This window comes from Talpa occidentalis, unplaced genomic scaffold, assembly GCF_014898055.3.
Source record: "Talpa occidentalis isolate TD23 unplaced genomic scaffold, MPIMG_talOcc4v2.1 talOcc4.8, whole genome shotgun sequence".
Taxonomy (NCBI): domain Eukaryota; kingdom Metazoa; phylum Chordata; class Mammalia; order Eulipotyphla; family Talpidae; genus Talpa; species Talpa occidentalis.
The window spans coordinates 111,458,178-111,484,077 of record NW_023605194.1 but is presented as its reverse complement, the minus strand read 5'-3'; the positions used below and the strand labels follow the sequence as shown (position 1 = coordinate 111,484,077).

Here is a 25,900-nt window from a genome sequence, read left to right as displayed (position 1 = left end):
GATTCTCAAAATCATAAAGTATTCCAGTTTGGGACTCTGCCCATTCTCTTGGGGTGGGGGGCGAGGAGGGAGGCTAATATTCTCTTGAATTTCGTACAATGAGTTCTTCATCTGGAATGTTCTTATATTTCAGGACAATGTCACCAAGGTCACTAGCACTAGTCCCAGCAGCATTAATGAGAAGTTGAGGTGCTGCAGGTTCCCTCCTGGAGATTTTTCCTGCAGTTCCCAAATCCCTGCATCCTTGTGGACTCAGAGCTCCGTCCCCTCTTTCCCTCTCCCAATGCTAAATGGTTTTTCTTAAACTCAAACGCAAACAAAGACTTTCCACCTACATCTCTTATAATTGCCCAATATCTGTCCTCCTGAACAGGCGCTGCCTCTGTAATGTTTTGGCTGCAGTATCAACATCTGTTAATACTGTTCTTTCAACTGTTGTTTCTCTGTGGAAACTCACAGCCAGCTAAGCCTGTATTTCTATTCACTTTGACAAGAGCTCTCTCCACTATGTTCTTGACAAGCTCAACTCACCAGCTTCTGACATACAGGAAAAATGAATAACCCAGCAAGCTCCCTAAAATAGCCAAGATAAAGTACAATGACCATTTTCATCTTTAAAAGTTCTTGGAAGCTTGTCACTGTTGTTGAAATAGCTTTCCCTTCGCAGCCACTGGGACTGGCAGGGGCATCTTCTTGTCTGCAGGGCTGCAGGGCTTCAGTAGCAACTTCACTCCCAAAGTCAGCCTCCCCACTGGCGTCTCTAAGGGTCATTGTGGAACCCAAATCAGGCCTTGCCTTTCTGCCTCCATTGGTCACTTGCTTTAAAAGTGATCACTTTGGAAAAGCCAGGTTTCTTTCTTTGTGGGGGGTAGGGACAGTCATTGGCTTACACAATGCTCACCTGTTCTCCACACTGTTCTCTGAGGCAAGAATCTCGCAGACACGAGCTAGTCTCATGCTGCCAGCAGGCAGCTGAGTGACACCGGTGAAGCCAGGGCTGGCCCAGCCTCTAGCCCATGCACGCTCTCACAGTCCTGTTGCTGCTATTCCTAAATTTCTACCCTGCTCCTTGTGGTTCCCCTTTACCCTAACTAAAAAGAAAAGATAGGCCACTACAAAGAAATGGCAATTAGACCATCAGTGAAATTCTAATAGTAACAAGAGAAGTCAAAAACTGTGGGACTACATCTTCAAAGTGCTGAGAGAAAAATGTCAGCTTGGAATTGTATCTCAGTATTATTTCATAGCAAGCCCCAAATACAGGTAGTTTAAGAGAAACAGAAACCAAAAATGTTTACTAGCAATAGATTCACAATATAATAAATACACTTGGGAAAGAGTAAAGCTACAGGAAAAAATATTAGAATGAAAGTAATCTACAAGGGCTGATTATCAGATCAAAAAATACATTAAAATCAAGACTATATCATTGATTTTGTTAAAATACCATGAACAAGTCATTACAAAATTAATTTTAAAAGAGATGCCATTTTAAATACATTAAAAACAAGATGCCTAAGAACAAACCTAAATACAGAATGCAGAATGTAGAGAACCTTCAAAGAGTCACCATTTAAACTGTATTATAAGGCACTGAAGGAAAGAGAGATACAAATATTACAATAAACTCTATAAGAACTCAAGTCTACCCAAATTGATCTAAGGTCTTAGTGCAATTCCAATCAAAAAGACAATTTTGGGAGGGAAGGGCTCAAGCATCTTTGATTTTTTTCTGTTAATATACAGACACTGTGTGTGTCTGTGTGTGTGAATATTTACATATGTACATATATATGTAAACATATATATGTATGAATACAAGGAATAACCAACACAATCTGATATTTCCCAGTGAGCAAGTTCGATAAAGACAGAGGAAGACCCATGAAATAACGCAGAGTCTCTTAGTGACCTGGCAAGGGCAGTTTTATTGCAGTTGTGGAGGTAGAGTGCAGACAACAAAGAAATGGGAAAGCAAAGGCAATGTGGGCCTCTCCCCCATGAGGCCTGGCTCTTTCCTGGAAGAGAAATAAGCAGCGTTGGTCCAGGATATACGTAGAGAGGGAGTATCTTCTTTGTAAGATATGACGATCTTGAACATGTTCACTACTCAGGGGATGGAGGCAGAGAAGTGAAGGTTCAGGAGTCAATAATGGTTATGGGAGGGGCCTGCAGGCGCGGGAGCAGTGCGGAGGAGAGGCTGAGCGTAGTCAGGCAGGAGGGAGAGAACCTCAACAAGATACGTGAGTGTAGCCAATTGGATGGTGGGTTTTTAAAGGAAATGCTTTTGCATTTCTATTTGTACCAGAAACTAAGAATTCTGAGGACATAAGGATATATCGTCCCTACACCATTTTCCAGTGCCCGGCTTTGATGGTGGTAAATCAGGCAGTAAATTCAAAAAGGCTGGATGAGCAGGGAAACGTCAATACCATCACATAGATCTACAGTCGACCAGACCAAGGTCATAAATTGTGTGGTGGTTCCACATAGCAGGGTCGTCAAGTCTAGACCAAAGATATGGCCTCACATGAGTGGTTCTATTTGAGTCTACAAAAGATTTTAGGAAGACAAGCTGTAAGGGAAAAATAAAGCAGTAAGACTTTGCGTTCAGAGTGCTGTTGAGTAAAGGAATTGTGAGTTGTCTGCTTTTGCATATTAAAACATTAATCTCCCCACGGGGGAGCAGCTCTAGTAATTTCTCTGCAAATGTCTTCTACAGGATTCACAAGGGTGAAGAAAGACTTCTCACTATCCATTAATTTAAAGAACATGGTTCACACAGATCCCCTTGTGCTTTCAATGAATTATGAGGAGGCTGAAAACACCATTTCCTCTAGTGTTTCCAAAAAGCATTTTTTCCTCTTCCCAAGATTAAGCCTCTGTGTTGGGTGGTGTGCAAACGAACCTCCCCATCGAGACCAGCAAACAAATCTCCAACAGCCACACAGTGTTGGTTTGCAACACTGCGTTCCATTAAGAGATAGAGCATTCTTCATAGTAGATTTAACGTCTTTTAATCTTAATGAAGAGTTGATATCTAAGGTGTGCTCATCTTATCCAAATATTTCCTTACAATATAGATAAATTCCCACGGTATCTGTACTGTAAGTGGCGATGGCATAATAAACCTTAGCAGCATTGGCACCATACGGTGTAAACAAATCCTTCAGAAAAATAAAACATATTTTGCACTCCAGACATATCTTCTGAGACAGCAGGAGGGGCGGACAAGCCAGGCTGCACAGTGGTTTTTCTACATTTAGCTGCCAACTTCTATCGATGGATTTAACCAGTGGATTTTACAGAGGTTAATGTTTATTGCTATTAATGTGAAATGTTGTGAGTAGAAATTCAGTGACAAGTGAAATTTTTTTAAGTGTGCTCCACACACGTGGAAATGACCGTGCAAATGAAGCTCATCAGAGTCCTCAGCTCCCAGGAAACACACAGCAGATGTGTCCTTCCATCCAGGATGTTTCTTAGGCCACAAAATAATTTGGGGCTGAAATGTTCAAAGTGCATGTTTAAAGGTTTCTGATTGCTGGGCAATTTCATGCTCATCCTCACCAGAGGGTCTCCAGATATTATGTATATATTCAACAGATTGATCCAACCAGAGCTGAACGACCATTTTTTTCCAAGCTAAAGAAGAAATAAATGGAAAGGGAAAGACCACACAGGTATCTAAATGAGAAGGAATTATTTTGCTTTCCCATCAATTGAAGCTCCAGTGAAGACCCCCACCATGGAACCAGACAGCAGGCATAAGGCTTCCTCCTACTTCTGCAGCCAATGATTGAGGAGACATGGCAGGGTAAGAGTCAGGAGAGGTGGGTGCTTAAGGAATTTGTTCAGCTGCCCGACCCACCACTCCCCAAATGTGTAACTGGAGCATGGTACATCTCCTCAATGTGTCCCAGCTTTCTCACCTGCAAAGTGGGGGTAGTAGTATTGCCTACCTCACAGAATTGCAGGGTAAAGGGTTAACGTGAGCAAAGCACTCATCGTATGCAATAAATTCTAGCTATTATTACTGCTATCAGAATAGGGTAGATAAGAGAGTTCCCATCAGAATACATTTTTTCCCAATTTATATCAATGCTTCATTGCTGGTTCTCTTGGATAAGGCAGGTGATAAAGAACAAATTACTCAGCTTCACAAAGACAGACGCTGACCCCACTGTTGTACTAACAGTTTGTAATTGTTTTCCGTAGCCCACCTGCTGAAGCCATAAACATTTCTCCTGGCACTTCAACAGGCTCTGATGCAGCAAAAATCCTCAAGGAGCTTGGGCCACCTTCAAGGCAAAGTGCTTAGCAGGTGCCTCCACGAAGGTCACTCCCTCCCCATTCCTTCACTCTCTCCCTCAACCAATTCTCTTCACCTCACACGCAAAAGGGAGCACACACATGCACGCGAGTTCTGCAGAGGCCCAGGGGAGGAGGGACATTTCCCCACCCCTTTCGGTTCTTCTGGGACTGAGGAAGCAAACAGATTAACATCACACAGATTCGTAGGGTAGGAAAAAAAAAAAACAAATCTAATTGCATATATATGGAGAATTGACATAGCTGTAAATTCTAGAATAAAGGAGACAAAGTAAGGGTTTATATCCTGAGCTGTGGAATGGGTAAGGGCCTGGCACTGCAAGGAGAGAGGAGGTGATTCAAGTAACCAGGAGGGGATAACTTCACATGACAAAACCAGGTGCTCTAGATGCTTTTCCCTGCCTGAAGATAGGTTTCTCCACTAAAAACATTACTGGAGATAACCCTAAATCCCGGTGATCTTCATTCTTTAAGATAATGGTAACAGTTTCTCCCAAGGCTCATGGGGCTTGATTGACTTTAGCACCACATACCAAGGTGACACCCTGGGAAAGGACCGTTCTGGATATCTGGGGAAAAGTCTAGACGAATGTTCTTGGTTTGGGGAAGGCTAATACTACAGGGTGAGTGTGAGCACACACTCCTCTCCCCCTACACACACACACAAACACACACACTGACCTTTTGAAGAGCTGACTTTTCCTCTGGTGTAGCAAGAACTTCACTAATGGAGTGAACTTGTAGATCTTGTACAAAAAGGCACCTTTTAGGGGTCCCTTCATATCATTTCCTGTCCTTTTCTAATTCTAACACTTTTACATACCAATTGACCTTAAAAAACTGATTTTTTTCTCAGAGAAAATAAGCCCCACTATTCTGTCTGTTCATTTATCCAAAAACATTTTGAAGCCTACCATGTGTCAGACATTCTACTAGACATTAGATACAAAAGATGAATGAAAGACTCCCCAAAGTCTAGAAATTTGCTATCCAGAGGAAGTAATCATATAAACCATAGATGAGCACATATTGGTGTATATTGTAAATTGGTATAGCTTGACCTATATGGTTAAAACACCAAATAGACTGAAATCAAACAAAACACCAGATAAACAAATAAAATGAATTACAAATGGAGTTCATATATTTGTGCACCATTGTTTTTAAAGACCAGATTTTACATATTTGCCTTCCCCAAAGGAACTTTCATGTTGCCATTGTCTATCCTTATCTATAAGCATATTTTTAAAATGTGAACTTACAAAATGCAGTAATATGCATTAATAAAATATTGTTTTGTGTCTACTTTATACATTGAGTTTTCATTTAAAATTCTGTGTCTACAGGTAGAGGAACAAAACTCATATAATGGGGGGAAAGGGAAAATAAGTAAATAAAATTTTACTGTAATAGGTTTAGAAAATACTGTAATATCTCAATTCTTTGTTGATTCATATAATAACAACATACATTAATCATAGGAATAAAATAGCTTGAGGACTTATTGTTCACTGAATTCTACTCTTTGCCGACACTGCACTTCACCTCATTATATTCAATGCTCCTCCTCTTTGTAAAGTGAGTGTTAATGAACCAGTTTATATGACGATAGAACCAGAGACTGACTTAAAACTCATCAGAGTGAACTCTGAATTGTTTTCAAAAACATTGCTTGGCTTTGCCCACAGATAAACCCTTAGTTCCTCCTCCATATGGCAATAAAAATGACTACATATTTGCATGAGAATCTATAATAGACTCTCAATATTTTTTAAATTGTATTTCCCTGTTCTCAGCTTTAAAATTCCATTTTTAAAACATACTTATGCTTTTGTCATCTAGTCTAGAAACTCCAGGTGGGTGCAACACAAAATGAAGCAATTTCATGTATGATATCCAAGGACTCCATGGATTGTTATTTTAACTGACTCGGATAAATTAGAATATCTGTCTATTAAATATACTTGACCATGCACTCCCATCCAAGATGCATCTGTATAGTTTTCTCGATTACATTCAAAGCTGTAATTGAGTCCCAACTGATCATTCTTAATATAGGATGTATTAAGAATAATAATTGCATTGATGGTTATCAAGATCATTAATATTATCACATATAGCATATTTTATACCACCTTTTATATACAATCCCACTTAAGTCTCACTACCAACCCGTGAGAATTATTTTTTCCCCTACTTACGAGGTGAGAAAACAGGCTCAGTAGATTATAGTAATATTTCCTAAATCACCCCAGGCTAGGTTTGGAAGAGCAAAGGCTTCTCTCAGGTCTTTGTAAGTCTTTCCAGTGCAACACAATCGTGTCTGGTGTTAGAATAAGTGGAGCCAGAATCCAAGCTGCAACTGTGAGAGCTGCCACTCCTGCTGCAGGGCCGGGCTCTTCTCTCGCGGGCCCTATCGCAATGCCTCACCCCGACAGTCTGGGCGAAACTTGCAATATCTAATAATTCTCAAACAATTGCTGCATTTTTATCCAAAATCATAGAATGTGTCCTAGTATATTTTTTGACTAGGGCACCTTAGATCTTGTAATCATATCATCAAACTTAACTTTAAGACATAATGATCTTAGACAAGCTCCAAAATATCTTTCATATTACTATAGAAATTCTGTAAAATTTCAGTATCTTCACTGTAAGCTATCTCAAATCACTTTTAGAAGTATACAGTGAATAATTTCTGAATAAATAAGCACATAAATTTTTAAAAAATGTCCAGTTTATGCCAGCAAATGACAACCGGAGTCCAGATTTTGTAACACCTTGGGGTGATTATGATTGGGAGAATGTTGAGGGAACATTTTTTTTTAATAGCCCAGAGGTCTTCTACTGTTTACTTTTCACACCTATCATGCCATGAATGTGCAGGGAATGGGGTCCAGCAGCTCTGGCTCCTTTCTGAGGGTTCCCACATAGTGACCTGCTCTGGGGGGCACAGGCTGCGCTTCAGTGGAACCCAGGACCTTTCTCTTTGACTTCCTTTTTTTCCTGATCATTTCTCATTTCAGGAAGCGATCTCGGCTCTCGGAGTGCTTACTATGCTCAACAGGAACATTAATTCTCTTGGCAAGAATCCTGCCCTTTACCTGTTTGTTTACAACAATGCCAAGTGCATGCTGGGTAACAGTATGGACTTTTCCAGTACAGCCATGGTGACATATGTGGGGCCTTTCTCTTTGAACAGTGTCCATGCCCTTGATGTGGACACCTCCACCTTTCGTGCAGAAGCACACGTCTGTGGCCCAAGGAGCACCGCCATGTTTTCCAAAAGGCCTGCAGGACACATAGCGGGGCCTCTCCTCCCTCCTTCCTGGGGATGGTTTTGGCCATTTACTGGAAGATGGCGGTTCCTGCTGGATAGAACCAAAAACTGTCTCTTCTTTCTACTCAATACATTATTTGAAAACATCTACCTAATAGCCCCCCTATACATTTCAAACACAGTTGTGAAGAAAAGATACCAACCATCTCATTTGCCTAGGTTGCTCCTGCTTTAGCAGTGAAACTCCTCAGAGTCCTGAGCAAGTCAAGATGTTGTGGATCCCAAACTGGAGCTATGAAGTGAACAAGAATTCTTTGAAGGTGCCTTCTCTAACTAAGTCTGTATTTTTCAGTTATTTTAATTGCTTTTTATTATAATTAATTTGTATGTGCTGAAACAGAAATCTCTGTATAGAAAGGTTTGTATGCAATAGAATCAATTCCATTATGATTTCTTTGCAGTGCACTGTCTACCACAGCCTATCTTTTTTTTTTCCCCTCTCATACACACTTTCTCATATCAACCAAGAGATTTTGACAGGGAATTTTTAAAAGTGGAAGAAAAACTCCCTTGAGGCTTTAAGAGGATTTTCAGCACTGCTAGTGCAGTCATTGTAGCTTTAAGAATGCAACTAAAAAGAAACAAAAAACTAAGCATGGAAATTAGAAAATTTCAATGGAAGTCAATTATCAACTCTTCGCATGTTTTCATTTGCTGTTGCACTCACTCATCTAGCCTATAAAATGGAAAGTGGCCAATACTAGACTCTGAACTGGTGACCCATCCATGGGGAAGCCCTTTAGATCAGATTTAGGCAGGGAGATGAACATGGTCCTTACCAACCCCCAATGCTTGCAGCTCATATACAACTTACTTGTATAATTCCACTACACAGAGGAATTGCTCTTGAAAAATAAAAATAACTAGAATTAAAGGTAGAGATGAGTAGACTTGAAGAGCTCCACATACAAGATATCTCCTAGTTGTCTATTCACAGCTTCCTAAGACAGGACACCAGCAGATGCAGGGTCCATAAGCCTAAGGTAAATAATCTTAAGTTTCAACAAACATGGAGGACATATGTTAATAAAATCAAAGCTTTCCCAAGATATGGAAACAACCTAAGTATCAAAGGACAGAGGAGTAGATCAGAAAAATGTGGTATGTGTATACACAATGGAATACTACTCAGCTATTAAAAAAAAAAAAGATTAACTCTTGTCATTTGCAACTACCTGGATGGAACTGGAGGGGATGATGCTAAGCAAAATAACTCAGAAGGAGAAAAACAAATGTCTGATGGTTTCATTTATATGTGCAATGTAGAGAAACAAAACAGAAATCAGATAAAACCAAACCAATTACAAACCCTAGAACATTGACCTTGGAACTGAGGTTACAAGAGGGCGGAGGGGCATCATGGACTAGGGTGGAAGACCATGGGTGCTTTGGCAGTGGGTGTGACATGAGGTGGTGTGATCCTGCGCATCTGAATCACATACGGTGTTGTAAACCAATATTACTACAATTAAAAAAATCAAGGCTGGGCCTCCCTGGTGGAGCAAGGGGTTAAGATGCAATCTATGAAGCTATCCGCAGCCACTGCAGCACGAGTTCAATCCCCGGCCAGGGAGCTACCCACGTGGCACAGCAGACCTCTCCTGACTAGCCCGCTGCTCCCCTCAGCAGTGTACTTCAGTCAATCTGCCTGTTCTGTTCCCCACTGTTTCTGGTGAATCCTCTCACCCTCCCACACCTCTGGCTTACATCCCAGCTCTTGTATGCATAATAAATCTTTAAAAAAAAAAATCAAGGCTTTGTCCTCTACATGATTCCAATAAGCAAACTCTTTTATATACCAGTGTCAATGGGAGAAAGCTGGAGCATGAAGCATTTAATAACACAAATTGTTTGTATGAAAATTTTTGTGGACTTTCATTTTAAAAAAAATCTCTAGAACTAAAGTACAGACCCAACCCAAATAAGCTATAGTTATCCAAGCCTGCCACACCACTGTAATGGGCCCAAATTGATGATCTCAGAGGTAATTTCATGAGCTTTGACAACTGGAAGCCAAGTATCAATGGGAGCAATATTTTCTGCATTAGGCTTTGTTGATATTTTTGGACAATTTTATGACACCTCATTAGTGCGCTGCTGAAGAAGTCAAATTATTATTCATATTTGTGTTTTAAATATTTATGCTGAATGTATCTTCTTAGGCTAAGTAAAAGAACTTAAAATAAATATATGTTTAGAGCAAATGTGTAGTCCAGTAATGGCAAAGAGAAGCTTTCAGGCCGCATGTGCCCGTCCCTAGAGGATCCTGAGGCTCCATCAGCCCAGTCACGTGAGGAATGTTGTGGGCCCACGGAGCTCAGGGTGCCCCACTTAGTTTCTTGATCAGTTTGAACAGTGAATCATGAAGAAGGAAAACATTTAGACAAATGATTAAAGTCGAACAAAGACCCTCACATTTAGCAATGAAAAACCCCCAAATCAGAACTTCACTGAGAGACACATCAGGCTGTTGGATAAGAAGATTAAACCTTGTCAAGCTGCTAGTTCTCTTCAATTCCATTTATACACTCAATGAAATTTCAATTAAAAGACAAAAATATTTTGTGGTGTCTTTATCAAATTATTCTAAAATGAATCTGGAAGGAATATCAGTGAGAATGTCTAGACAGCTATACAAGCACACACATATACATAGAGAAAATCAAGAAGAGGGTGTTATTCATACCAGACAGTAAGCAAACAACAACATTTAACCTGTGTGATAGTAATAAAAGAAGTGACAGAACACCAGGATGAAATAAGTATTCCAGAATCAGAAATCCAGTATATAGGATAGTGCAAGATGCGTGTCAGTATACCTGTCAGTGTATGTGTGTACTTCAGGGAATAGATAATATAAGTTCAGATGTGATAGAATCACAATAAGTGAGAAAAGGGATGGATTATTCAAAAATTGTTGCAGGAAAGTGCTTAATTATTTTTAGGAAGGAAATCAATTTAGTTCTTATCTCACACCATATGCCAAAACAATATTGGGTGGACTAGAGAGAAAATAAATCACTAAATAATTAGATGCAAATTGTTCTAAGGGTAAAAATTATAGGAAATCTTAATCCATTCTATGAATGAGAAAGTATCATCTAAGCAAAAAAAAAAAAGCAATGTAAGAATGATGACATTCAACTTCACTACACACACATTTTCAATTTTCATGTTAACATTCTTTAGTTATATAAAAGATGGTACATATTTTCCAAATATGAATTTAAACATATAATTTACCTAATGGCAAGATTTATGACTTTTTAAGTGAAATACGTAGTGTTTTTACTATAGTAATTATTTCTAAAATTGCCTTTATTTGATGTCTATTTATACAAATAACTGCTTCACCAGCATATTTCCTTTGGTATAATTTCTAAGATTCACCTCCCAAAACTCTAAGGAGAGAAAAAGCAAGTGGCATCATGGATGAAACAAGAACAGCCATGATTTGACAATTCTTGGTACTAACAGACGGGTACATGGGGTTTCATTGGACTATTCTATTTTTTATGTTTGAAATTGTACATAACAAACCTTTTTATTAAATGTGTCAATCAATTACATGTACAAAAAGGTTTTTTTAAGAAGTGCATTTCTTAATTATGCTGATTTATATTGATCAATTTTTCTCTCATTCTCCATCCCCACAGAGCCATAGCCAATGGACACAGCTGAACCACTGAACCATCTACCAGGTTGATACTGAGGTGGTTCAATCAATAAGTAGCTAGATAATGCTAATATCCCAACCTGGTGCATAGATGATGCTATAAATTGATTAACCTGTCATGATCCATATTCCAATCATTCAGCCCAAGACTGGGACACTGACATCCAGAGTAACCAAGAAGAAATGGCTCAGGTAAATCTCAGCTGTCACAATAACTAATAAATACAGAGATACATGGCTAATCCAATTTGGTCATGCTGGTGGCCAGGCCAACAGTGTTACAGGGGACGTTAGGGTATCCGATGAAGCATCAGTGAGACAATCTGCACTTTTTTTTTTTTTGGCATTGTCTGAAGAGCAATGAAATGGAAAAAAATTAACAAACAAAGCCTTCAGTTTCTAGGGGGATAAAAGAATTTGCTCAGTCTGAAAGGGTAAGAATTAAACTGCAAATGGTTAAGTATTTTGGACTGGACATATTTCTATCTCATTCACTTAATTCTCCCTTTCCCTTCCTCTTTCCCAGTCCTAAGTAGAATTCTTGCACATTTCATTCAATTAATTCCTAATAATTCCTCACATAAGCAGACCCCACAAAAATCAGAGTGTGTTAAATATTACAATCAAATATTTTAAGTATTACAAACAAGAGATCTTCTAAATATGCTGCTAAGGATTTAGTTGCCTGTGTTGATTTTAATTTCATTAACTCACTAATAATATAATAAAATTCTGTTTTTAAAAAAGCATTAATAATGAATATATTGCATTTAAAGTGACCCACGGCTACGAAGCATTGCACACTGCCACCTAGTGCTAACCGTCTCCTTAATTCCAAATAGAAGTGGGTGTTTTCAGGAAAGCGGATATGCTCTGTTGTAAAGCAAATATATCCAGAAATGTATGAAACATTTAGTCATCATTCCTTCAAGATAAGGCTATTGGGAATAAAGGAAAAGAATTACAGGTTTTGTTAATGAAGACCTGAATTTTTAAGGGTGATTTTTTTTAATACTGCACATCAAGTATGCAATATGATCTGTTAAATGTTACATATGCAGATACTTTAAGGATGGTCATATAGCAAGTTTGAATTATGTACATGTTCGAAAAGCATCATGAGATGTTAGTCACTATGAACTTTCAAACTTTCTTGAAAGCAAAACTACAATCTCCACCCTCCCACTCCCCACCCCCGCACCATCTACAGGTTATACTTTCAATTTCAATTTAAGATGCAAGTGGTTTTTGGTTCTACCTTATATTCCCAGCAGTGAATAAACTCTGGATCTTGATATGTGATAATGGCTAGAACTCATCTCAGATCTTTGGGCCAGAAGACTAAGGTCCCTCGAAAATGAAATGAGACCAAATGAAAGATTGGATTAAGGAAAGAGTCGCTATTGTTGACTTTGCTAAGGTTAGGGAGGACATTTCATTGCTATCTAAAACAGTAGGCACCAGCTTGGTCTACTTAATGTGCTGTAACAACCTCTTTTATAAACTAAGGTGAAAGGTAACTCATACTTCTGTCAATTACGTTTTCATAGTGAAAATACTAAGAGGATTCCCTTTAAATCTTTGCTGTTTGACTTTTAAAAATCACATTTTACAAGGATGTGGAACAATAATAATAAATTTATTTTTAAAAAAAGAAAAGAAAATGCCATAAATTTAAAAAAAAAATCAATACGTTGAAATCCTTAAAAATAAATAAACAAATAAAAATCACATGCCCTTTAGAGAAACATAAAAATCTAAGGCTCTCTAAACACTTAAAATTTATAAAGAAATGACATATTTAAAAAAGCTAGTATATGGGAATTTTAAAGAATTATACTTTAAGTTTTATTTTGGAGGTTACTTTTTATTTTTGCAACTCCAATCATTCAAAATCAGCATGACTACTAAGGCAGCCTAAATATCCCACGAACTTTTTCATCCTTGGCAATGCAGAAAACAGAGAATTGCAGCCAGCAATGTCAAAATAAGGGCTGTTGTAATGAGTCATTTTAATAAGCAGAAGAGCAGGAAAAATAGATAGACAGATGATGGAGAAATGGATAGGAAGAAGGGATACCTCCTTAAGTGTTGCCTTCATCTTCTTGAAATCACTCACTTAGAAAACTACAAAAAGAATTTCCAATCAAAGCCACATGATCTAGAAAGCTTTTTTCAAGATGTCCTTGAATGAGCTTAGCCAAACTGCTACTACTGCCAAGTCTTTTTCACTTGGTTTGGCACAGGACTACGTGGGGGTCTCCATCACACGGTCAGGACACCTAGCTGGTATGGCCACCCAATGCAGTAATGGCGGTGATAGGGCTAAGACTTAACCCCTAGGCCACCAGCGAGGCCCTGGTTGCCCAATGCAGAAGACAGAAGTTAACTCAATATATTCCAAGCCAAGAAACTCAAGCTGGAAAACACGACTTAAGAATACTTACTATGTCTCAATTCAACTCTCCACATTATGTTGGGATTACATCTATCATGATGGAGCAATGTCAGGTACAACTATAAAGTCAATGAGAAAAAAAAAATCTAAAGTTGCAACTCCTAGATATCCCACTGGCCTTCTGGTTTACATCTATAACAAGATATTTAAAGGAAATAAGATAGTGATTGCAACTGTGTCTTATATAAGAAAAATCCCACTGCAGTTGCAGATAGATAAAAAGATAGATCAATAAATAGACCATGTAGTTATAATAATGAAACTTCAAGAACATTTCTAAATAAGTGTATTAATCAGTTAGGTAGTGAAAATGGAGAAAAGTGAATGAACCAACAAGTCTTGATTCAAATGACAGTTGTGCCTGAGACCATGAATATGCTGTAAATTTTTTCTCACATATCTTAATATGTTTTTTTAGGCCCATATTGCATTTAAAGTTTTGGGAAACAAAATATGTGTGCATCTTGCACAAAAAAAAAATTTAATCATAGCATCATCATTTGGATTTATCAAAAAAATAAATGTCTGAATGGAAATCATTTGTTTAATTGGCTCATATCTTAAGACTGACTATGAATTATAGATATAGGTAATGTGTGTTTCCTATGGATCTCTCTAAGCAAAGATTTTTAAACTCAACATAAGAAGCAGTAACAAAGTGGTCTATGAAGCAGATTCCCTAGGGCTTTGGAAAGATAGAGAGGACATGTTGAAAAATTAAGAGAGAGATGGAGCTTTTAACTGAACACTAACATTTAACTTGAGACTATTTTAAAAAATATATTTTTATCTACTGAAATCCCCATGAATGTGAAAGATAAGAATTCATTCCATACAGGTTACAAAAACTATATTTGTATAGCCAGTATTAGTGCTGGCTGGGGGCTGCTCACTGTGAGATAAGAAAATGTAACAGACGTTCAGTAAGCATTTTACTCACTAACTATGAATCTATAATTTTTTTACCATTGTATTCTCCAATGTCAGGTACTTACCTGAAAACTGACATTCATTCGGTTGCTAAGAGATACAGGATCAGTTGCACTTTTTTCTCTGTCTTTAGGAGAACTGCTCTCTTGGGTTTTGCCTCAAAGTAGAGAAAGTTAACTATTACCCATGTGGGGATTTATATTACCTGTGCTAGAAGATGCTCCAAGATCTCAGAAAAGAAATGCATTACTTTCAATTTACACAATTTAGAACAAATATCTGGCTTTTCCCTAAGCTTAATGATTTTCCATTTCACACAACTGAAATGTAATAGCATTATTTTATAATCAAATTTAACCGGCAAGTCTATGTTATGAGTATTTCAACAAAAATCTTATGTGAAATGAAGTTATTCAGTCAATTTGCATCCCCAAAGTGAAGCTCAGACTCAACATTCAAGAAGCATTTTCTGCCATAACTTTGACTATGTGACTATTTAAATGGCTGAAAGGGACAGGACTAAACTTGATCTATCAAGTTATTTTTAATGTTTTATCAAAAGGTCAAAAGCAAAATGCAATTATAGATACGCACATCCTAACCAGTCATTAGTTTATCACAAATAAATATGGATTTATCAAATCAAAGTGAACGCTTCTAAAATAAAGCATTATTGAAATCAAGATATGTTTCCTCCTCATGACATGGAGCATGTAGCTACTTCTCATGCTCACTTCATAACCTTTCAAGGACAAGCTTCCAAATCACATTTGAAAGAAACACACTGAAAAAGCATTTCCTTGCAATACCTTTCATTACTACAAATCTATGTGGTTCAACTTTTAATACTCATGCATTTATTTCAGTCATTGGTCATTCACTCTGACCCACATGCACGCTCTATTGAGTAAGTCACAGTGGAAAACAAGATAATCCACCTGTCCACCGACTGAAACAAGGTCCACCTGCCCAGGGTACAGTCTTCTCTGTCCTCTAGCTTCTGCACACCGTCAGACAGCTGCCCTGTTGGTGATTTCTGGCTTCTTCTATGCTGCCTTAGCGTTGTCAGGTTACTACCATTTATGGTCTAGAACCCACGAAGAAAATTCCTACTACAAGAAGGTCTCTGAATGCAGTTGTGCACCTCTGAAAGGGCTGTCTCTGCCCACCTTGAGAAGATGAGGCGTTTACCCTCCACCTTCAGGCTTCTCCTTCTCTCGTAGAGCCACACCTTTATAAGCAGTTCTGTCATCCTGAGAGGAAGGAGATACGCAAACGTAACACCTGGAGTCACGAAATGCGATGACCTCAAATAACATCTCAGAAAGAGGCAGGAGAGCTGATTCCAGAGAAGAAAGGGAGTGGGGGAGAGAAGCAGAGGAGCGAATCTGCATCATTAACACGAGAGTAATAGGAAACCCTGGAGGGTTTTTCTATAAGTTTTGTCCACCAGTAGCACCAGCACCAGCACCAGCACCAGCACCAGCACCACCAGCACCAGCAGCAGCAGCAGCAGCACAGCACCAGCACCAGCAATCACCTACCTAATCAATATGCACATCCTCATCCTTGTGAAACCTCTTGCCCAAACAGAAACCGCCAGGTCCTTCTGCGCGGTCCCCAGGGCGCAAACCACCAGCCCAAGGGAAGCGATGTCTCAGGGGCGGAGGGGGGGCACGGACAGGTCTCTGGCGCCCCAGCACCCCCGCCCGCTGCCCGCCGCCTGCCCGAAAGTCCGCTGGGGCGCCAGCCCCTGGCTCCACGACACCCTGCCCGGGCCCGGGGGTCAGAGGCGCCAGAAGCTGGGGGAGCCTGCGGCGCAGCCAGACCCCCAGCTACTGCACCGCGCGCTCCCACCGAGGCCCGCACTTTCGAACCCCTTTAGCGGGACCCCCCGGCGTAGGACGCGCCGCCCCGGGCCAGCAGGGGACGTGCCCGGCTTCCCCGCCCGACGAGCTGCGGGCGGCGGGGTGGGGTGGAGCAGAGGGACCTTTAGGAAAATCGAGGAAATGGGGCGACTAAGCCCCCAGCACCGGTCACCTCGCGCCCACCTCCGCCCCGAGCCCCGCGGGAAGCGAGCCCCAGCGAGCCCGGGCCGCGCAGCCTCTCCAGGGGCCGCGCAGGTGGGCGCAGCCGGAAGGTCAGCGCGGCCGGAGTTCGGGGCGCAGGGCCGCGAGGGGGAGGGCGACCGCGCGCCGGGCGGGCCCAGGGGCGCGCGGCGAGAGGGCAAGCGCCGAGGCGGGGGACCCCAGCCGCCAAGGAGAGGCGGCGCCCCCACCCGTAGGCGCCAGGTCTGGAGCGGCCACCGCGGCGGCGAGACCGAGAACTTGAGGCCAAGCAGCCGGCGCCCCCGCCAGGACGCGGCCCCGCTCCGGCGCCCGCGACGCCCCGCCGCCCGCCCGCCGCCCGCACCCCAACGAGCCCGGCCCGCGCGGTGGTTACCTCTGCGGGGGCGCCGGGGCGCGGCGGCGGCGGACACTTTAGCCCGACTTTCCTGCGTCCGCCGCGGGGCTGGCGCGCGCCGGGCGGGAGCGGAACCCGCTATTTATAGACCCGAGCCCGGCTCCGCGCCGGGAACCCCGAGCCCGCGAGCGCGCGGCGCAGGGCGAGGGCGCGGGCCGCGGCTCCGGGGCTCCCCCGGCCAGAGGCGCGCGCTCCGCTCCGGCTCCGGCTCCGGCTCCGCGGCGCGGCGGCCGCGCTGCCCTCGCGGTCCCGCCCGCCCCGCCGCGCGCGCCCCGGAGAAGTTGTCGCCCGCGCGGCGGCCTCTCCCGCGGCTCCCACGCCCCCCGGCCCCGGCGCGCCTTCCCCGCCCCCGCCCCGCCCCGCGCCGCGCCGCCCCGCCCCGCCCCGCGCCCCCGGCGGCCCCTCCCGAGGCCACCCGCGGCCGGACACGCGCGGCCGCAGCGCCCCGCGCGCCCCGGGCGCAGCTCCTGCCGCTCCTGCCCCAGCACGGCCGCCCCGCGCGGCCGACACCCCCACCCTGGCTCTCTGCGGGACCCCCCTGCGCCCCGGCCGGCCGCCCCGGTGGAACGGGGGCGCCCCGCGGCGGATCGGCGAGGAGGGTGGCCCGAGGCCGCCACGCCGCGGCCGGGCCGGGAAGCCACAGGGACAGTCGGCGGGAGCGGGCGCCGGCACAGGCCCCCGGCCGCGCGCCCCAGACCCGGGGTGGGAGCTGGAGGCCGTACCCGGGGCCCCGGACTTGCCTGCCACCTCCCTGGGACCGGCTCTCTGGCCACCCCCGCCGGGGCCCGGCAGACTGAGGGGAGCCGGCGCCCCGGCCCGCCTTCCAGCTCGGCGCAGCCCACGCCCCCCGCGCCGGCGCCCACGTCGCGGCTGGGGTGAGGCCGAGCTGCTCCCCCGGCGTGTGACCCGCCCGGGGCGGTCCGGGTGGCTGCGCGGACCCGGCCCCGCGCTCTGTGTGTTTGGGGTGTCGGGAAAGCGCGCAGCAGGGGCTGTGGCCGCGCGGATGAACCCGGCGGAAACTCCCCCGCTGCCCCCCGACAGGCCCAGGGCGGGCGCGCAGCGGGTCTTCCCGGCCTGGGGTGTGGGGCCGAGGCCGCTCCCCGTCCGCGCCGCGCAGGTGCCACCTGGCGGTGCTCTGGAGAGGCCCGGCCGCGCGCGCAGGTGGAAGCGAAGCCGGCGGTGCCCGGCGCCCGCCCGAGCGGGCACTGTCGGCCCTGCCCTCCCTCAGGGCCCTTCAGACTCACATTTTTAATAAAGCAGAACGCGCTGCTCCACACGCGCGACATTTGCCTCGCAGGGGGACGGAATCTCGAAGTTCGGAAGGTGACGCGGATTGAACGGACCTTAACATGAGCACCGGGCTCACAGGTGCAAGAGGGGGAGGCAGGCGCTGCCCCCAGCTGTCACCCCTGCTGTCACGGTCACCCCTGCTAGGCGGCCATCCAGCCACGCGCGTTTCCCGGCCACCAGGTTATAAGCCTTAGCGATGAGAGCAGAGACTTTAGTGTTTTGTTTTGGTTTTCCCATCACTCTGCCTCGGAGCTTGGAACAAAGCCTAACACGCTGTAGTTTCAATAAATGTTTATAGAATGAATTAACAAACACGATGGGCCAGAAACCGCTTGGCCCGCTGTCTCCCTCAGTCCTGCAGCCCTGCCTTGGCGTCTCTTCAAACCCTTCCTGCCATGCTCAGGGCCCTCCTAGGTGAGGAGGTGCAGAGAAGCAGGAGGGTGAGGGACGGTGAGTCCCCCGAGGGGATGTGGGTCACCCTTAAGAAATCCCTGACCCCCGCTTAGATTTCTCCTCCAACAGGGAGTCCTGCCAGCATGACTTCCAAGCAAGACACAACGCCTGTTCCAGAGACCTGCTGGCAAGGGCACCCAACTTCCTCAGGGGTTAACAGTTTCAGTCCTTTCTTAAAATGCAGAAATTACGAAAGCACGTCAGGGGGTGAAAGCATCAAGGCGCTACTATGTTCAAAAGTTGGTTAACATATCTGTCCTCTAAATGGAGGGGGGGGGTGTGTGTGAAGAAGATGACTTCAGTGCAGATACGAAACTATTCCCTCTAAAAGACAGAGGTGCAAAAAAAAAAAAATGAGGTTACTTAAAGTGGAATATCAAAAAACCTTATTATAATCAAATCCAGACAGACATCATGCTGACCAAGACTCTGCACAGGGCTGCTGAGGACAACCAGCTCTGCTCATCATCTAGGAAGTGTAAATTTGGGGGGGTGGAGAGAGAAAAGATAAGGGGGGGGAGTATATCAGATGCATGGCATTTAAAAAAAATCCATCAGGGCCTCCTCGGTGGCGCAGTGGTTGAGCGCTGGGTTGCGAAGCTGCCCGCAGCCTCTGCAGCGCCGGTTCGATCCCCGGCTGCTCCCCGGCCACCGGAGGAGGGTCCCACATGGCGCGCAGACCTCTCCTGCCGCCCGCTGCTCCCCTCAGCAGTGTACCTCGGTCCTTCTGCCTGCTCTGCTCCCCGCTCTGGCTCTGGTGAATTCTCTCACCCTCCCGCGCCTCTGACTGTACCCAGTGCTTGTATAAATAAATAAATAAATCTTTTTAAAAAAAAATCCATCAATTAGCCTGATATTTACCTTTTTTAAGTTATTTGATGGCATTTTTCTTGACTAAGCCTAGAGGATTCAGATGTTTCTATGGTTTATTAAATTCATTCAGCATCCACTTTCACAAACCCTGAACTTTAGCCACTTGTGCCCCCAAAGCATAACTCCATTTGCCAATGAAAGACAAAATATTTTCTCATTTCCTCTTGAAATATCTTTGTAGGGCCAGAGGTCAAAGGTGATTCCCAGTAGTCCCCTGGCTGTCTAAAGCAATAAACTCAAGCCAGGATCTATAGGGCTGGCGTCACACCCCTCTTTTCGGGGAAGAAGCTCCTACTTTTGCATCGTATAGTTTCATTGTTCTTGGAGATTTTTCAGGTGAGATTGGTGTAATACAAGGAAGACGTGGCACTTTTATGATCTATCATTGTTAAAAAATCTTTCCTAAAGAAAGCATCAGGTGTGACATAGGTGTTTTTTTTTTTTTTAACCCAGGTTGGTCATTGATATAAACACTAACTTTGAACATCAAGTCATGGTTTTCATCCTGATTTCTAAAAACGTAACATTGGAAGAGTTAAGCCTTGATATTCGTACATTAAAATCATCTCTTGTGTGTGTGCATGTGTTCGTGTGTGTGTTTAAACTGACAGACATTATCAGAAGGAGAAATTCGAGCCAAGTTGAAACCATAGTCAAAGGACCTGCCTGTGCAAGAGGGACCAGGAGTAGAGCTCATCGTCGTCAGGGACAACCAGGAAATAGGGACATGCCCTGAAGACTGGATCTGTCCCTTCCCCCCACTACACTACCTGCTTCACGCTCTGTTCTCACCATACAGACCTGTTCTGTTCCTCTGGTGGGCACTGGGTTGCATGGTTACCAGCAGCTCTTGCACTTCATAATGTAGGAGCCAGTTCCAAATTCTCAAGCAACTACCAAGATTGATTCAGTTGCCAAATCCCAGTGCAGGGGTTGGAGGGGTTGGACCAAATCATGGTCAGGGGTTGGAGGTCAAGTTGCACACACATAGCAGCTGCTGTAATAATCAGGTGGACCAGACAGCTGTGGTGGGCTCAAGCAGGGGGAAGGGAAAGATAAAAATAATCCCAGAACATGGCGAGGCATAGAGGTCATTCCTGATCACTGCTGTCTCCTAATCCTTGTGGTTCCATGACTTAAGGCCACAAAAGGCAGAGGGAGGAGGGTCAGGGGAGAAACACAAAGAGCAATGAACTGTTTGTGTGCGAATTCATATGCACGTGGAAATGCTGAGGGAGGTGCAATGCTGGTGCTGTGCACTAAGAGGGCCTGAAATAGTAGAAGTAGCGATACGATTTTATGGTCTCTGGACATGGGACTGGATGAGCATGAGGAAGGAATCAAGTATTTCACAGACCGTTTACTTAGGTTCTTTCTCCATGGCAAACTGTCTAAGAGATTTTTTTTTTAATGACAAATGAGTGGGATATTGAAGACAAACATTCCTCTCTCATTTACATAATAGTCATCTCTAAAATGTATAGAAACCATACATTTGGAATTGTATCATATTTCAAACATAATAGGGTGGTGAATCTTAATACAGTTGTGGTCATAAACTCCTTGAAGACTTTGAAGGGAGCTATGGACTCCCCCCCAGAAAAAGAACATATGAGCGCGTGCACACACATATTTACGATGGGACGATATATACCCAATTATTTGAGATCTGGAACTTCAAATATGTTTCTTTTGTCTTACTCCATTTAATCCCATGTGAACCAGGGAAACAAAAGTCCAGATTCTTGAACAAACAAAAAATCAAATATCCAGTGGGCATAAGCCAAAGCCTTGGTAGGGAGAGGGGCCCTGGAGCACAGGTGCGCTAGCGGTAAGGCCCTGGCCAGGCCACCCACTCCGCCCTCATGTGAATGGACTGTAGGTCAGAAAAAAAGACAGACCTGCTGAAGGGAAGGGGAGCTTCAAGGCAGAGCAGGCTGTTTACTGGTTTGCTGGGACTCTTAAGCCAACATACCACCAACAGGGCTTAAACAACAAATGTGCTTCTCACGGTTCTGGAGGTTGGAAGCCAAGAAGAGACCAGCTGGGCTTGTTCCCCAAAGGCCTCTCTGCGAGGTATGGAGACAGGCCACCTCCTCGTGTGTCCTCACCTGGCCTTCCTTCTGAGTGCCGTTAGCTGTCTTTCTCTTTGTGCACCCAAATTTCCTCTTTTTAAAAGGACACAGAAGGATTGGGCCAGATCCCACCCTAACAGCCACCTTGTAGCCTTATTATCTCTTTAAAGACCCTGTCTCCAAACACAGACACACTGGGAGGTGCTGGGTTAGGCCTGCCATATGAGCGGGGGCTGGGGGGAGCACACTGACACACTGTTCCGCCCATTACACACGCACTGCATCAGACTCTGGGAAGTCTGGGGTGGAGCTGGGATACAGACTGCCCCTTTAAGTTAAGAAACAAAGAAAACATTTTTGTATCCCATTTTCCCATTGGAGTATTTTGAAGATCACAGTCTTAGTAAAAGAACACAATAAGCAAGGGTGTGAAGTGGAAACAGAAATGGTAATGTGGCTTATCCAGATCCAACAGGCTGAGGATTGCAGCCTGCTCAGCCAGGAGGTTCCCATGGAGCCCACATGGTGAGGAAAGATCTGGGGCTTCTGTGAGCCACAGACCTAGAGGTTAGTCCAGAGAGAGAGCCAGCAGGACAGGAAAGAGGCCACGGGAGGTAACCAAGTCAAGTACCAAGGCACAGTGCATCCTCTTGACTGGCCTGCAAGGTGTGGCTGCAAACCTGTGGCACCTCACATAGCAGGCATCAACCTGCGGCCACAGCACGCCCCGGAATAGTCAGGGGCAATGACCCCATCTGTGTTGTGCTTCACAAGCACCTGGGAGGCAGAAGTCAGTCATATCTTCAGAAACTGACAAAGTCATCAACACTGAGACATTCCCCCAAAGTCTTACTGCTTCTTCAGTCTCTACTGAACCTATAAGCTACTCCAGAAGTGAAGAAGGAAGAAGTTAGCACAGTATTTTAAACTACGTAAGACAGAGACAATAAGACAATTTTTAGAAGATTAAAAATGGGGGGGAGATGATTAAAAAAGGCAAAAGAAAGAAAGTAAATAATCTGGGTATATTTCATACATACCAGGCAGACTCGGTTCATGTTAGCAGAGAGGGGTAGCAAAAGGAAAATAAGTTTTCTGTTTCTAAGTTCAAATGAGTGCTTACAAGTTAATTTTATTGCAGAAAAATTATGTAAAAAGTACTTTTTTACACTTGAGATTTAAAGACTACTGACTTCTAAAAATACAGCTTTACACTTCACATTTTTAATGTATTTTTAGGACACACATAGGTCTCAATGAATGGCATCTATGTTTGAATCCAGATTAAACTTATTTGCTGTAGGAGATCTGGTTCTTTACATGTGGTTACATAAAGAATCTTTTTATCTGAAAAGCACCTGCTAATACATATAATTTCCACTAAGGTATTGTCTGAAATTCTATTTTCTTAAAGAGAATAGTCTCTATAAGTTACAGTATTGTATTTTTCATGATTATGTTTAATAAATGCCAGAAAAAATTATAGACTCATAAGTGGAGAAATTAGATAGTCACCAGATAGACACAGCTGCATTCAAGGAGAAAAGGGCTCAAAGGTGACAGTGTTATGTCACTTCACTTGAGGAAATATAAAGATTTTTTTATACAGATGTCATTAAGATCAAAACATTTGAATTAATTATTTTTCTTCTTCCATTTTCGAGCAAACATTTTTTATTACCTAATTATGTTGCTAGTGGCATAGAGTGAAGGAGATGCACATAGAGAGGATACATTTGTAGAAAATGTTTTGGTAATCAGGGCTATTGATTGGAGCAATCAGTTCTTTCCAGAGATAAACACACTATTTCTGAACATCTTATTACATTTTGTTCATCAATGTCTCTCTCTCGCCTTCCACATCTGAACACACAAATATATCCTTTTCACCCTAACTTACTATACATCGATTCTTCCTATGAAATTATCATCCAGGATCTTGCCTTCCTGAGTATAATCAGGTCCTACTATCTCCTGGTGACCTCGTTTAGGGTGGAATAGACCAGATGTGATCACCAGAGCAAGTAAGAAGAATTGGATCTTTCTTGTCTCTTCAGTTCTAATAAACCTTCACTGAACACCTCTTTTTGCCAGGGAATGTGCTCAATTCTGGGAGCAAAATAGTGAAGGGATAACCTTAGTCTTCAGAGAGTTCATTGTGCAGTAGGTATAGAGTAGATTTCCTAAAATTATCCCCTATTACTTATTACTCAATTTCCTTTCAAAATCACATTTACTGAGTGTCTGCTACATATGAGTTCCAGGGAAGGGATCACAGAGATGAGCATTTAAATGAGAGGACAAGGCAAGTATACAAACGGGAACAAAACAAGGTGAGATATGAAGCCAAAGGGCCACAAAAATGAGGAAGGAGGAGAAATCAAATCTACTTGAAAGAATCAGAGAACTTTTCAGATGGCATTTGATGAGTGAGGGATTTTAGGGAACATAATTGGCATGAATTCCACAGGCAGGCATTTTAGCACCGAGAATGTGACACTGCCAGGTAAAAACTCCCATCCTTCGGGTGTGACTGAACAGCGCAGGCTCTGAGGAGACCGTCTCCATTGTCCCTGCTCCCCGAGCACTGACCCTGCCTCGGTTGTGTCACTTTCTGTGTTGTTTGTCCTTCCTGGATCACAAAATCCCCTGAGTGTAGAAGCCAAGTTTTATTTAGCTTTATGTAACAGATGTGAAGAGTGCAGGAGAGTCTGAGAACTTAGAGCATAGGGAATTTTATATTTATTTCTTCTTAAATCCAACTTGAACCTCTCACAACACTTGCTGAAAACTTTAAGTCAGCTTGTAGGGTCCTCTCTAGCTCTTTCAGGTTTTTTGCTTGGATGAGGATTTATTCAGTCCTGAGGCATCTTCTAAGCCACCATGTCCTCGGCACTTCTGCCTTCCTCACGGGGCCTCAGAAACTCGGGCCCATATGTGGCACATGAACATGGAAGCCATCTATAGCGAACCTTCCAGTCAGTGCTCTATAACACCAAGTTGAGTGTGAAACTTCTCTGAGACACGCCATGTTTGGGGTTCTTCCAAACGTATCTCCCTATATCTACTCTCTCCCCTTGAAGATTAACCTCTAATTACATCCATTTTCCTGCCCTTTTTTAAATTTCCTGCTCTTTCTTCCCTCCCAGGTTTCTACTTCTCTACCCTATTCTCTACCAAGAAGCCTGTACCACAGCTTCCTTTCTCTGGGGGAAACTGTGCTTCCCTTGCATGGGGTAATAATGCCAAAGGAGATACCAAGAGAGAATTTGAGTCACAGTGAGGAGAGAGTTCATCAGGTTTATATCAAAAATTTTATCCATGTGACAAAAACAGATGAATGTGCAAATGAATGAGTGTCCATCATACACACATGCATAATTACTAGCTTTATGAAGGCTTTGGAAATTCCCAAGTAACTTTAATATTCATTGGAGTATTGGTTTCTATGACATATTCCAGAAAAATATAAGTTACAGATATTTTTCTTTATAAACAGAATAAAAGCATCTCACACAGAATACATTGCAATATTCTCTAAGGTAAAAGCTGAGAAATCATTATAGATAGCTCAAAAATGTTCTTCCTTTGAAACACAGCACTTACGGGCAAATAGGATCATTTGAAACCTTAGAAAAAGGTTGAGGACATTCATCAATGTGAAAAGACAACCGAAGACAACCATTTTATTTGGTCTAAAATGAAGTAACATTTTATAGGACTGAATTTCAGTTTCATGAAAGTTATAATGAAAACAAATGAGTGATTCACTTCATGCTTTTTATTACAGAAAAATAAAAAACTTCCCTGCCTGAGTTAGGTTTTTCTGATTTTGCAACCAAAAGTTCTAGTTGAGAGTAGACAAGAGTGCTTTTTAAGAGGCTTGATAGGAGGGGCACTCAGGGGTGAGTGGCAGCAGAGAGCAGTGAATACCACTATTTTACAACTGAATATTTTAACAAGTTTTTCAAATGCAAGATTAACTTAAATCATGTGGTCCAATTGCTTTT

The 25,900-nt window shown here is 43.4% G+C and overlaps 2 protein-coding genes across 2 annotated transcripts in view; one reads left to right on the top strand and one right to left on the bottom strand.

Annotated features, from left to right (window-relative positions):
- INPP4B (inositol polyphosphate-4-phosphatase type II B) overlaps positions 1 to 17,225 on the bottom strand; it is a 543,252-nt gene extending 526,027 nt beyond the window's left edge. The window contains exon 1 of the mRNA XM_054690015.1: positions 17,179 to 17,225. The gene's annotated coding sequence lies outside the window, so the exon portion shown is untranslated. The remainder of the gene's footprint in view (positions 1 to 17,178) is intronic.
- LOC119234771 (collagen alpha-1(I) chain-like) overlaps positions 16,290 to 25,900 on the top strand; it is a 36,974-nt gene continuing 27,363 nt past the window's right edge. The window contains exon 1 of the mRNA XM_037497770.1: positions 16,290 to 17,445. Coding sequence (XP_037353667.1) covers positions 16,290 to 17,445 — 1,156 coding nt within the window. The remainder of the gene's footprint in view (positions 17,446 to 25,900) is intronic.